This window comes from Anthonomus grandis, chromosome 2 (assembly GCF_022605725.1).
Source record: "Anthonomus grandis grandis chromosome 2, icAntGran1.3, whole genome shotgun sequence".
Classification (NCBI taxonomy): Eukaryota; Metazoa; Arthropoda; class Insecta; order Coleoptera; family Curculionidae; genus Anthonomus; species Anthonomus grandis.
In genome coordinates, this window is record NC_065547.1 from 38,770,811 (window position 1) to 38,786,287 (window position 15,477).

At 31.3% G+C, this 15,477-nt stretch overlaps 1 protein-coding gene across 2 annotated transcripts in view; it reads left to right on the forward strand.

Moving 5' to 3' along the window:
• The window catches only part of LOC126746338 (GAS2-like protein pickled eggs), a 223,629-nt gene that overhangs the window by 130,658 nt on the left and 77,494 nt on the right, over positions 1-15,477 (forward strand). For both annotated transcript variants that reach the window (XM_050454567.1, XM_050454559.1), the window contains exons 5-6: positions 8,957-9,103; positions 9,163-9,376. In XM_050454567.1, the coding sequence (XP_050310524.1) occupies positions 8,957-9,103; positions 9,163-9,376 (361 nt within the window). The remainder of the gene's footprint in view (positions 1-8,956; positions 9,104-9,162; positions 9,377-15,477) is intronic.

Sequence of the window (15,477 nt, forward strand, 5' to 3'; positions counted from 1 at the left end):
ACTCAGTTTGCATAAAGTTAACAATGCATTCCAAAAATTAAACAATAAATGATATATAATAATTATAAATGATAACATTTTTTTTTTAATAATAAATTCTTACAGTCTACCAAGATATCTAGTTTTATCTAAAAACTAAATAAGCCTCGAGTATCCAAAAACTGGAACATCCCATATTTTTGAACGACAAAATTAATCTTTTAAATTTAAAATTTACCATCAATTTATAAAGTTTATGGATTGTGTAATTTTTTTCCTATTTTGTTTAATAGATATTATGCTATTTTCTTGCAAAAAATAAATAAGAAAAGTGACTAACTTACAAGGAAAAATTGGTTTCCTTTACAAAATTTGAAAAAAAGGAGAAAAAGTCTGTTTTAGAGGTTTAGAAGGTTTTAAAAAGAAGTTTAACTACCAAAATATACATTATATAAACAAAAAATAAACTACTCTTATTTTATTATTACTATCTAGGAAGGAAGAAAACAATAAGCATGTAGTGTGGTACCCAATACGAATACTGAGAGTGACAAATATGTGATATTAGTATTTTGCCAGAGAATTAATTCATTTACTTAAGGACTAAACTCTTCCTTGTTTAACCTCACTTAACTTAGTTAGGGATCTTGAAATTCATGACAAAAAATACTTTTCTATATATTAGGTCTTATATAAACTACATAAACTTTTTAACATGTATTATAACATAATACATATATAAACTTTTTAACAGCCTATTACTTGGTACGACTTTTAAATCCTTGATTAAATATGTGAATTACTTTGATAAACTTAACAAAGATTATTTAAACCCCGTTAATAATGTCAAAAGCAAATAGGAAGCAAATTGGACAATAGAAAATACTACACGCTTGTATGTTAATTAAAAAGTAGGTTCTTAGAGGTTCCATAAAAACATGCATAGGGCCATATTTTTAATGTATCCTTTTATTCATCACTAATTAGGTGTTAAATAACTAATTTCCTAAGGCGCATTATTTACGAATAGTGCGATTTTTGTTCAAGTGAGCTAATTGAATAATTGTAAAAGAATTCATTTTGTCGCTTAATTTTTTATTAAATATGATATTTGTCGTTTTATACGTAAGTCATGTTTTCCACTTAATACGTCAGTCAGTGCTTAATCTATTTCTTTTTATCGCTAACAATTTGTAAAAAAAAATATTAGTTGATTGATTTTTTTTAAATTAATTTCGTTTTTTAATTTAAATAAATTGATCTTAATTACCTTACTAATTTCAATTAATAGGTACAGAATATTCAGAATAACAAAATAGTTGACTTTGATGCCTAATTTACTTAAAAAATATGCAATATTTCGCTATTTTAAGAGAAACTAGAGCGCTATTCAAAACGAACTTACGGCGTTTAGGAAGAACTGATTTTCTTGGTTTTCAAATAAATTGTCTCAAACGTCGATTAATGCTAAATTTTCCACTTTATCGTAAATTGATTACATATGTATAATATTTTATAATAAACTAATTGGGAAATAATATATTTAAATGCTTTATTTTTTTTTTAATTAGGAAATATTTTGTAAACTTTATGTGAAATTAAAACACGTAAAAAGTCTAAGTTTAAGTGATTCAAACTACATTTGAAAAGTTTTAACAGGTTTTTTATTGTTTGAAAGTAATTGAAAAAATTACATTCAATTTTCTTATAATAAAGATAAAAGTTTGCTTAAAAAAATGTTAACTACATTAAAAAAACCCAAAAATGCAACAAAATTAACCAATAATTTATATATGTTCGTTGCATTAGAAATTTTTTTCTATAGTCAACTTTGACCGTTATTTATTCTCTGTGTGCTGAATTGAATTGCTGAATTTGAATACTTAAACTTACCCTACATCCGTGATTATTGGGGCCAGATATGTTTTAAATGTTATGAGTATTTTCAATTTTTTTTAAAATTTTAATTTTGGAACCTGGGAAACTTGGATATTGAAAAATGCATGAAATTTTATTGTTTAGAAACATATTTGCCTCGATATATTGATTTATTTGTATATAGAGTTTATATTAAAAAAAAATTATTAAATACCACCGCTTTTTCTACTTTCACTATATTAATTTAGCAGAAAATGCGCCTTTTATTAATCTTTAAAAATTAATATGTTCAATTTGTGCTAACTTAATTCCAGGTTTTCTGTTGATTATTTTTTTAAATTTTTAAATTGGTAATATTTTGATCGTTTTTATTAACAATACAATTTTTCAACTACATTTTAAAATTTCTGTCATTTTAATTCTATGTATGTACTTTCCGACATTAGAATCCTTTCACAAAAAAATTAAGAGATATATCATATATAAGGTATTGCCCCTTCGGCAGAGCTATACGAGAAGTGACGTCACTTATTAGTTAACCGATATTTTTTCTGCGGGCATTAAGCGTTAAGGTTCGATAATAGTGGAGTTTTCACAACAATTCACGTGTTTTATTTAAAGAAACATCTAAAAAATTATTGTTTAAAGTCTGCGATGGATATGCAGTAAACGAAAAATTCAATCGAGGATTCAATTAAGCCATTATTGGTGCATTGTGCCCCAGTGTACAAAAAGTACATTTATAAGGATGTAAGTAAATTTTTTATATTATGTGTCTGATTTTAGATCATTTTTCGGAAACTAGTAAGGGCATATGAATAATTTAAATAACGAGTAGAACTAAAGAGATGCTAATATTATATTATATGTAATTAGCAATTTTTTTGGGTTTTAAAACAACATAATCTAAAAAACGAGATAATAAAATAGTTAAAAAAAGAACAATTATTGAGGGTTCTTCTCTATCTACAGTAGCGGCCAAAAGTAGAGAAACTTTTGATTATTTTTAAAAAAATATTGATAGATTACTTTTTAAAAATATATTTTATCGTTTTAGGTGGAACACAAATACAACATATTAAATAAATAACTAGTGTATAAGAAAATTATTTATAAACCCACAAAAAAATTTTTTTTTATTTTTTAAGCGGTCAAAAGTAGAGAAACTTAAGCAAAATATTACAAATACTTAAAATAAACCTAATATTTGGTAGCAAAACCTTTGTTTTTAATAACTTCTGCACATCTTCTGGGCATCGACTCCAACAATTTTACAATTTTTTCTTCTGGTATTTCCTGCAAGGCCTGCGATAATGCGCAAAACAGTTCTTCTTTGTTTTTAAATTTTTCGGGATATTTACGCCTAACATCTAACTCCAATTGTTCCCATAGGTTTTCAATGGGATTTAAGTCGGGGCTTTGTGGAGGCCAGGCTAAAACGTTGAGCTGTTCCTCCGCAAAAAAATCTTTAACAATTTTAGCTGTATGTTTAGGATCATTATCCTGTTGAAATTTCCAAATTAGTGGAAGGTTTTCTTCGGCGTAAGGTATCATATGATTCTTGAGGATCTGTAAATATTGATATCTGTCCATAATACCCTCAACTTTTATTAGCGGACCTAGTCCATGCCCAGAAAAAGAACCCCATACCATGACATTACCTCCACCATGTTTTATGGTTGGCCTAGTGTATTTAGGATTGAATCTTTGATGTGGGGGACGCCTTACATACTTTATTCCATCCGACCCAAATAAATTAAATTTACTTTCATCGGACCAAAGTATGTTTTTCCATTGGTTATAAGTCCAAGTGGAATGTTCTCTAGCAAATTTTAAACGAGCATGCCGATTTTTCTTGGAAATGAATGGTTTCTTTGCCGGTCGTCTGGCTTGGAGGTTTCCTTCGCCTAAGCGTCTTCTTATGGAACGGATGGATAGTGAAATGGAAGGGTTTCCTTTCTTAATATCCACGGCAGTAAAGAAAGGATTTTTTTGGGAACATCTTCTTATTACTTTATCATCTGAAGGAGTAGTCTTTCGCGGCCTTCCGGTCTTAGGTTTAATTAAAGAACCTCCACGTTCTTTGTACATCTTGATTTGTTTAGATATAACACTTTTATTAAGCTTTAAATCAATTGCAATTTGATTTTGTTTCAATCCATCTTGATATTTTTTTATAATTAGTTCTTTTAACTGAACTGACAAATGAATACCTCGTGGCATCTTACTCCACTAATACTAACACACGACTAAAATATTATTCTCTTTATTCAAAAACTGTTTGTTTAGGAATGATCGGAAAAAAAGTTTCTCTACTTATGGCCGCAAAAAAATGAAAAATATTTTGGTATTTTCGTCATGTGTTAAAGAATGTGTTTATTTTTATATCATTATAAGTAACTTAAGGTACCCAATGATTTAGTGATGAAATTAAAACTTTTTATTTAACCTATTAATTAATTTTTTAAAAAATTAAAAGTTTCTCTACATTTGGCCGCTACTGTATATCAGTGGATTATAAATACAATTTTAAGTAAGAAATATTGTCAATATGGTAGTGTAAGCATTTCCAGTAGTCTTAGCATTTTCCAATTAGAATTTTTATTTTTTTACATTTTTTATAGAACAATTTGTTGTTTCTTATGTTAGTTCTAGAGGTCTACTTAAAATAAATCAACAGAATCTAAATTAAATAAACTGCAAGAATAAAACAAATAGCAGAATCCTGATAACACAAACGCCAGCTATGTATGTGATTTGCATACATTAGTCCTAAAACCGCATGTCTCGAACTAACTTTTGACGTCACGTCATTTATCCGCGCGTAAAAATGTTACTTTTCGATTTAGATGATTTCAATAGACATGATAGAACAATGGATGCTGCATTTTGGATTATTTGGCATTTTTTTAAAAAATATTAAGGGTACACTTATAGGGTAGCTCTAACCTTCTCTATATTATTGGTGCTGACTGGACGCATCCTGTATACATTTTAATGCACCTCACGCATACATAATTAATCTTCCTATTCATAACAAAGCACCCGACATAAAATTTTGTTATGTCTTCGGATCGGATTTTTATGTCGTATTCAGTTTCAAATGTCGGGGTGCCAATGAACTTTTTCCACTGTTGATTTATTTTTAAACGGCGCTACTTTACGGGTGGCTAATGAACCGTTAGGATGATAGTGCGTGTGTGACATATTTAAGTTTAATTATTTTTATAGGAATTTGGGAATTTATTTATTTTCTGTTGAAACGGTTGCGTTTTATTGAATGTAGTTTACTCAGGTTTCTTCACTTTTAGAATTTATTTTCACAAACCTTTAGAGAACTCTTAAAACTTTAAAATAGATTTTTCATGTCGTTTTTTCATATTTTTATTCGAATAGGGTGTTGAACGTCGAGACAGACTCTTTTGGCTATAGATCATTTTTACGTTAGACGGTTTGTAACTGTCAGAAAAATTTCGGAGAACACATCGCTGAAGAAGAGTAATTTACGACCCTATATTTGTCTATTTTAATTAGTAACAGAAATAAGCAAGACAACATACATGTGTAATTGGTTCTATTTTTAAAGGAAGAATTTAGTTTATGGCTTCTATTAAAATGTTATTTTTTTTAACTTTTAATTAATGAAATTAATAAAAAAGTTTTGCTCTTGTAGTATTATGAAACATTTAATTTTACCGCTTTTTGGTGGTGTATTAAAACTGTAAATTAGGTTTGATAACATAGCGGTGCAAAGAAGTGCATCCCACTTAACTATAATATGACATGTCTCATGACAGCAGTTATTTATTAACTGCTGTCTCTCTGGCTGGTGTTCAGTTAAGACTAGTGTTTCATTCAACCGTCGAGTAGATAAAGAATCAAAAAGTAGCGTAAACAAACACCACTGCTGTGATAAATGGATTTAATATCTAAAATATTCCTGTTTGTCTAAACCGCTTAATTTAAATGAATCCGGCTCGAAGGACCAAATGTTTATGGAGTCAAATTACTTATCAGTTATTATTTAGAGTATATTTTTATGTTTTTTAGACAATTCTAGTTTAGACGGCATGCGGTTAATTTTTCTTGCAAAACCAAATAGTACGTTTAAACATATGAAAACTATACTTTTTAGAAAAAAAAGAATGAATAAACTATGAAAATTATTATTCAAAAGTCGCATATCTTTAGATATTTATAGTAGCATCTCCAAATTCTCTCCAAAAGTTCCTTATCTAGGCCCGTCTTTTGATTAGACTCTAAAGGTGTGACATCGGCTCCATAACAAATCCGTTGATGGTCTTCCAAATTCTCAAACCTCTTAATGCTATATAACGCTTTATAGTATCTATCTATTACCCTTATTGCCTTACCGTTGTAGTTCAAGAGATCGTGTAATCATTCTAGGTCTATATGCACCTTTTAGCCTCCTGTTATTTTAGTATTTAAAGAAACCAGCTGTAGAATTATCTCTTGAACTAGTATTTGAGAAACTTTTAGTCCTAAAGAAGCCTCAAATATCATAAAATAGTTCAGAGCCGATTAATTTGGAACATAAGTAACTTTTCCTGCCTGTTTGTCGCCATATACTCTTTAGGACACTCAAATAGCCTTTTACTACCGTGGATTTGACCCTATGAGAATTGATCGACTTAAATGCTGCTTGGCTATCTGAATATATCACTAGATTCTTATGTTGGATGTTTTTTTTGGATCTACATAGTAGTAACTTCTGTCTAAGCATTGTGGTTTGATTTTCCAAACTCATGATTCCCCAATCACATGCATATGCACGCCTCTGAACTAAACAGACTGCTTTTATTGTAGGGCATCCCTCCCAGTTTTTCCTGTCTTTTTCCAAAAGTGTCTATTGAAAAATCATCTTATCTGATGACATGTAAATATTATATATAGTAAATATATATCATAGATTGACTTGACTTCCTGATGGTCCTCAATTCAGTTCATTTATTTCTACAGACATAGGGTACACATGTATCGGAATTGCCACTAATACTAAAACTAGATATACTAATTAATTAAAATTACAATCAAAAAATTTGGACAAGGAGTAGAAATGATAGTATGATAACATATACTTCAAAGCTCTATTAAACACTGGCAATGATTTAGAGCTGCTACATTTCTAGGCAGGTGATTATAAATTCTAAGAGACGTAATGGAATATAACAATTATTTGCATCTCTAGCACTTTAATAATCGACATCTCCACACTTTACAAGATTAACAGAAATTTTAAAGACTTCACAAGCATATTGGAAGATATAGATATTTATGACGGTTTGGATTTTTTTCTTTTTAAACACGACTTTATAAATGGAAGTTCAAACATAAACCGAGTAATGCGTTTTTGACATATTAGTATTCTCTCAACATCTCAAGAATTTTTCCAAGTAGTCAAACCATAAGAACCATCTCTCAGAAGTAAGCTCCTATCCTGAGTGACTCGGATTAAGATGAAGGCCATAAAATTTGTCTTCAAACTGTTCAAGCAAAGAGCATTCATCATAGACTCACTAAGGCTTAAGTATAATCTGCAAAAAGGGTTATAAATAGCAGGACGAGGAAGATGTCTCAATCTAATTTATATCCCTCAGCCTAAATGCCTGAATCCTACCAGACAAATAAGTTTTCAGGCATGCCAAAGCAGTATTTCTGACACCATAATGACACACTTTATTGAGTATCGTGGTAGTAGTAGTATTGTAGTGGTTTATTGTGTCAGAAGCCTGGGAAAAATAAAAGAAAATTCCATCAGCCTTCAGTTTAGATTTAAAGTTGTTTAAAATTCTGGTGTATAGTGGTAATATGGCATCTGATGTAGAGAGACTAGCTCTGAAACCATACCGGCGACAAGACAAAATATTAAAAGCATCCAGAAAAGCTACAAGCTTACCTTCGAAACTACAATCCTTAGAAAATACAGATAACAAAGCAAAAGACCTGTAATTTTCAAAAAGAGTGTCTTGTCTTTCTTGTGCAGAGGAATTACTAAGATGCATTTAGTTCCTTTGGAAAATAAACATATTAAGTTAATAAAATAGGTTAAAGCAGATATGATACCAGCAGTACAATTTGTCCATAGAGAACAAAGAATGTGATCAACACCACAAGTTTTTTTGTTGGAGGCAGATGTCAAGTACTTCATTATCAAAGGGGACCTCTTATTTCCAGCTCCTAGCTTTTATGGTGTTTTGGCCTTGTTTGATCCTTTATTCGAACGACTTTATTTCTGCATCTGTGAAGATATGGTTTAGTGGTAGATTTAGCAGCAGCTCTACTGTCATTGTAGAAGTTATTCTACCCTCTGCAATTGGCTGATTGCTATAGTTTAAGTAATCTTTCTTTCTCAGGTTACGAACTATTAGACAATATGGGTCTTTATACGTTTTTAAGTTTGATTTTGGGCTCAAACCCCCTTTTTTCCATACAGTTTCCTACAGCTACCAAGAAAAATTTTCGCTTTGATGATGGCCTTGTTGATGGTCATGCTTGCAACAAAAATGCCTCCTGAAGTATTTAATTTCTCTTGCAAAATTAGACAGTAGTTATTCGGATCATTCTTATCTTTCTTGTTGTGCAGTGGTATCATTTATCTTCTTTTGACACGAGAGGCAAATTAATTTTTTATAGTGCATAATAATGTTGCTCATTTTTGCTAATGAAAGCGTCGCATTTTTACCATGGATGCTTTTTTAAATAATAATACTAGCAATGTATTAATAGGCCACTTTATCCAATCTAATACGACTCAAAGTTTAAATAATTTTCAGTGGATTTATGAAAAGTTCAAGCTATTTCTTTTCAGAACATAACTTTCTTTTCTTTTCAAAAAGTCATTTGTTTCTTTTTATACGGGTTGATGATGTGTATTATAATTTGGATAATATTATGCTTTGCAAATATTTGGCTCCTATTCCTGATTGAATTTAAGCCTCAAACATTTATTCTTTCTATTTATCAAGTTTTTAATGTATTCCTTTTTTAACTCAATCTAATCCAACTTGAAGGAGCAATTATACTTAACGCTGATTATAATGTTCATTACTTTTTAATTAAAATGCCTCTTTTCTTCCAGAGATAACGTCAGCAACTTCATAAACTGGTGCCGCTTTTGCCTAGAAATAATCGAGTGCCTTCTCTTTGAATCCGATGACCTAATTATGAGAAAAAACGAAAAACACGTCGTCCTTTGTTTGCTTGAAGTAGCCAGGCGCGGTGCTAGGTAATCATAATTATCTGACTCGCTAATAATTAAATTTCAATGATGTTTTATTTATTTAGGTTTGGTATGTTGGCACCAATGCTCGTCCAAATGGAACGACAAATCGATCGAGAAATCGCCGCAGATCAGAAGAAACTCGGTTTTAATGATGGAAATGATAACAACAATGAGCTGGATGAGGACAGCGATAGCGAGTTCGAAGAAGAAGCACCTATGATGTACGGACCGGTACCGCAAATTGTCACCAACGATTTAAAAAGTCTTGACGAAATGGTAAGTACATCTCAAAAAAATATTAAATTATGTTCTGTAAAAATTATTTTAATAAGCTTTAGTCTGAAGTTAATCACTTTAAAGATACATTTAATTCAAATATACTGCAGGGATAAATTAACTTTTACTAATGGGCTGACATTATTATAAATATCTTGTTGCTGTTGGTCAAATTAATAATACCTTGCAGCACAAGTCTGTAGTTAAAGGTATATTTTATGAAAATGTGTTTGAGCATTTTTATGTAAACCTAAAGGAGCGTTTTCATCGATCGGGGCCGATCGCCAAAGCCAATGACGACGACGCGATTCTTGCCTCTGCAGCATTCATTAATTATTGCAGCTCAAAAAAAGCGTCGTCGGCGACCTACCATTTTGGGTTAGACCAAGTCTTCGAAGCAGAAAATAATACAGTGCAAGTGATTAAATAAAGGACTTAGTACTTGACGATACAAATGTAGAGCTCTATCAAGGCCAAGACTTGTTCGTTACTCCAGTTCATTATTCAAAAGTTACCTATTTTCGCAGCGCAGTACATACATCCGTGACTTCCGCCAGAGAACTGAAAAATAATAATTTGACAACGCACCAAAATCTCTGTGCCGATGGGCTTCGCGTTTCCACCACTTCAATTCGGCTCGGCTTCCTTTGATCCGGACCGACTTTTGGTGGTTCGCCGTTCGGCAAGCCGATCGGTAAAACGTTTCCATAGCTTCGGCTTTGCGGATCGGCTGTGCCGATTCCGGTGGAAACGCGCCTTAAGAGTTCTTAATATGTTTCGGCTTAAATTTCTGCTAAGTCTATACTAAGTGGGTTAATATTAATATGCTTAAAAAACCTCCTTGGCAGCAAATTGGTAGAATGATATGATTCACAAAACTGCTCTTAATTATTTATACTTGTAGTATTAACATTTTTTAAAAAATTTTTATCAAAGTATTTCTAGGGACAAAATTAACTGTTAATGATAAATCCACGAAAATATAGTTATATAGTTAAATAAGAAACTTCTCAGCAAAGAGTTGTAGATAAGAAAATTCATTATAATTTATTAAAAAGCTCTTAAAGATTTTCATCTAAAGGGTGTTTCAATAAGAGTGCGAAATTTCAGTATTCGATAAAACATTCTGTTCTCCTGTTTGGTTTTCTGAAGTAACGTATTGAAATGGTTATTATTTTAGAAAATATACATTTGGGAATTACGTATAAAACAAAATAACTTGTAAACGCACGCTACGGCTTTACTTGCACAGGAGTGCAATTTTTTGTGCAATTCAGATTGCAGCTTTGTGAATTTTTCTAGTCACCAAATCGGAAAATTACACGAACAGGAGCTAACTCATGTAAGATCGTCATTGTTACACGACAAAATTACATGTGGCACCGTCCTGCTGAAACCACATCTCGTCAAGATCAATAGGTTTCAAATGAGGCATAAGAAACTGTGTTATCATAGCACAATAACATTCGCCCTTCACCGTTACTGCATTACGTTCTTCATTTTTGAAGAAAAACAGTGCAATTAATCCTCCAGACCACATTATGGTCTCACAATATACAGTGCATCCCAAAAGTTATGCCTAAATTCATTTAAAATTCAGGGGTGTGTTCGAAGAAAAAACGCTCGGACCCGTCGATTTTTATTTCAAGTTGCGCATTTTTGTACATGAAGTTTGTATATACAGGGTTGCTCAAAAATAAATTACGACTATATTATATATGGTCTATTATATATCCTTATTTCCAAATCTATTGGACCTAGACTATCCTGACGAAGAACTAATTTTCCAGCAAGATGGCGCTTCTCCGCACTATGCTGCCACTGTGCGTACATTTTTGGATGAAACCTTTCCCAATCGGTGGATAGGAAGGAGAGGACCCATCGAATGGCCTGCTAGGTCGCCTGACCTAACACCAATCGACTTTTTTTTTGTGGGGATACCTCAAGTCGAAGGTATTTGTTAATAAGTCAAATAATCTAGAAGACTTGAAAGAGAGAATTCGCAGAGAAGTGCGCGCCATAGTTTAGCGCGAGACTTTATTGATCGCCTTGGATATTGTCAAGCCGTGAATGGCAGCCATTTTGAACATTTAACTTAATTTTTGTTCTTTTTTTATTTGTTACATGAATCGTCTTTTTTTCGATAACTGTTGACTTTAGGTATAGGACCTAATGCATGAAACATACGTAGAATTCCACGCGAAATTCAAAGATGAAATAAAAAGGTGCTTTCATTTGAAAAAATGAAGTTGATGGTCGTAATTTATTTTTGAGCAACCCTGTATATACAAACTTCATGTACAAAAATGCGCAACTTGAAATAAAAATCGACGGGTCCGAGCGTTTTTTCTTCGAACACACCCCTAAATTTTAAATGAATTTAGACCTAACCTTTGGGATGCACTGTATATTGACACGTTGTGAATAAATTAGTTTCTCATGAATCATTACATTGTTCTACTGTGTAATCTTTTATATTTACTAACTCCCATCTGTCACGTCATAATAATGTGATAATATGGCGACTGTCAAATATGGCGCGCAATTCAAATATTCCGTTCTTATTATAACACCCTTTAATCTATACTCCTTGGTACGCAAGTTTAAATTAAGTGGTAGTAATACCAATATTCTTAAAAATCCGGACATTTATTGGTTAAAGTGAAAAAGGCACTGAGCAAATTTATTATTTACAATTCATGATTCATGGAGCCAACCATAATTAAGAAATCTGGATTTAAACTTTATCCAGGGACAAACTGACCAATATTGGTGAAGCCACGAAAAATTTATAGATATAGAAATTTATAGATATCCTGGTTCTACTAGTCAAATAAAAACCTCTCTAAAGAGCAAAGTTGTATACAAGATTATTCATTTTACTTCAATACACCTTCAGAGTACCGCGTAATCAATGATAAGTACATACTTACTGGGCTAATACCAATATTCGAAAAATGTAAGATCACCTTGATCAAATAAAACATACTTAGAAGGCAAATTTATAAAATAAATCATGCCCCACAAAATTGACTGAAATGAATGAACCAACCAAAATTTTAACATATCTATACACATACATTTTCTATTATGAAATTGATCTTTATTCGTCAACGTCTTTGTAGATATTTTGTTTTCTATTAATTAAATATAGTTGTTTTTTATGGAAAGAGCTTATAAGCATTTTCATGTAGAAGTATCACTATTACATTCAACGTATAATTAAATAAAACTATTCCTAATAAATGATCAATAACAAATTTAAATAAACTACATGGGTACTCTGAACTTCATCGGTGAATTCAAGACATATTTATTACATTTTAAGCATATTTACAGGATATTCATTGGCAAATTAGTATCAAACTGCTGCGCAAACGATCGTAAAAAACTTTATTTTGAATTACTTCAAAACCAAAAAAAACGTTGTGGCAAACAACAGATTGCCAATAACAGAGAAACCATCGTAGCCTACGCAATATGCTCTCTAGCTTATATGGTTAATTTGTTAATCTCGTTACAATATATTTATTCTTCGCATGGGCCGGAGGAACGAGTTCAATAAACCATTTTATGGATCCAGCCTTATTGTTGCTTGTTTTAATTTTTTTTTTGGAATCATTGAATGAATTTGCTTATCGTTACATATCGAATAAATTGCAATTTTTTATTGGTTTCGATTACGTGGGCTGAGGTTAGCCAGGTTCGTATTACAGCCATTTTCGCGTTTTGTAAAAATAAATTCATAAAATCTGTTCTCTTCGGACGTCCCTTTCTAAAATTCTTTCGTCTATATTTGTTTGTATATGCGCCGACTACATGGATTATATGGATCGATGTTTCCAGGAATGCCTGACTGGGCCAGACTGGGGTAATAAATTTCGAAACTTGTCTACTAAAGTGTGGATAATATAGAAAGAAATTGGCAATGGCGCAGTGCAGATACAGTTGTCTGAATACTATTGATAGCTTTGGTATTAGGGTGATTTCCAGATTATTATTTGGTTTTATTATTACAGTACATATGGGTATTAATATTATTATCAAGAGCTTGGTCGAAATATTTAAATTATTTGATTAGTGTAAATGTTATTTACCAGTCTCAAGGATTTCGGTAACAAGTACGTTGTCGGTTGCGCCACCCAAAATCACATATTATTGTAGTATTAACCGAATTTGGCTGCTCGTTTTAATTAGGGTCGGATCAAGAATTTTACGTTGCGAAGTCCTCAAATAGTACAATTATTATCTGGATATCATTTTAACATTTTTCCCATGACAATTACTGTTTCCCATAACAATATGATCATAAACTACTTTAATCCACATATGGAAGAGACCGTCCTGATATGTATCAGTCTCTGTTACGTTCCCACTACTGTCTGGTACCAAAGCATCTCTTATTAATTCCAAAAATTATCATCATTTCTTTTACGCTTAAACAGATTACTCGCTTAAATTTCGATTTAATCGTATGCTCTTTAATATTTTACTTGTTTCTTAGTTTACATCGAAATTATTTAAATATATATAAGTAATTAATTAGTTTTATACTATTACAGAAATTACACATGTAGGCAATACCTATACAATTTAAATATGATACTCTTCATCTATGCGGCAGCTAAGCCGCAGTAAGTTTCTACGTCAAACAATACTCGTCATCCTTACAATTTATCTAATACCATTTTCTCGACGTCACTGATATCGATTAGCGTTTTTATAGAATTGCATCTGGGTTAAAGTAATTTGTGATATAAAGCACTAAAATTTGTACTGTTGATTCAGAAAAAGTGCGTAAAATAACACGCAGCAAAATACTCCTTTGCATCTTTATAAAAATTAAACATTAGTTTGAGTAAAATTTGTCAATAATCTAACCTAAAATTATATGTCAAAAAACGTCTAAGTGAGGCTTTACATTATTGCATTTAGTTTTTTTTAGTGTTTACAAGTTACCCATATTTATGAAAATTTACGAGTTAACGTTGACCTTGAACTACAATATTTTTACAAGAACAACCCAACCAACTACAATATCCTAAGACTAATAAAAATGTTGTAAAAACGGTCATTACTTCAAACGCTCTGATCAAAAAATAGGAGTTTCTTCAATTATGCAGAAATAGTATGTAGTTTTATTAGGCAGATGACGTCAAGCAAACTTTTGGTTTTTAGGTCAATATGTGATTCATCTAACATTGACTTTTTTCACGCATTTAATAAAAAAATTCTATATTTCATCACAGATTTAACTAGCTAAAGCTATTGCGTTAGCTAGTTAAATCTGTGATTTCATCTAGTTAGACTGACGACAAGAAGTACAATCTTGTTTTTTTTAGTACATAACTTTTATGGTTAGTGTTCAGGTTCGCCACTTGTACTTTTGTCCATAATTAGACTTTAGTTTTTCAGTCAATACAGAAATGGCCGCATATTAGACATATGTTGAATTACTACCTGAGTAGTGCTTTGACGATGATAAATAAGATGTCAAGTTAAACATTTAATATTCAGGCTATCGGGATTAACGTTTATCAAATGTTGTGTAACGTATCTTAATGATTAATTTTATCTATAATTAGGTACATATAATTTATCTAGACCCGAATTTTGCAATACGATATAAGTAAATGCAGAACGTAAATCACATGTAACTCTCTAATCTTCATATGATCAGTAAGTTGGGGTTAACGTTCCTCAGACGTTCTGAAATATATATTTTTTCAGGTAACACTTAGACGTACTTTTATTTAATGAAGTAATAAAATGACTAATTTTATCTATAGTTGTTGATTTTAATTGTTATTAAACACAGAGCTATATAGATCCGACGCAAATAAATGCAACAACGTTTGACGAAGGAAACTGCCATTTACGGGTAGGCAGGACTGACGTTAAAAAAAAACGGAATTATTTTGTTTCTGTTGTGAAATGTATTTGTATTGGCCATAAGTGACAGTCAAATATTAATATTTGCGGTAGAAAAATATTCCCTTCTGTGGAATATTACGAAGAATATTCAAAAAGTAAGTTACATAGTTGCCTTGTAGCTCAATACATCTGGTGTGACCTGTTTTTGGTACCACGACTTAACGACT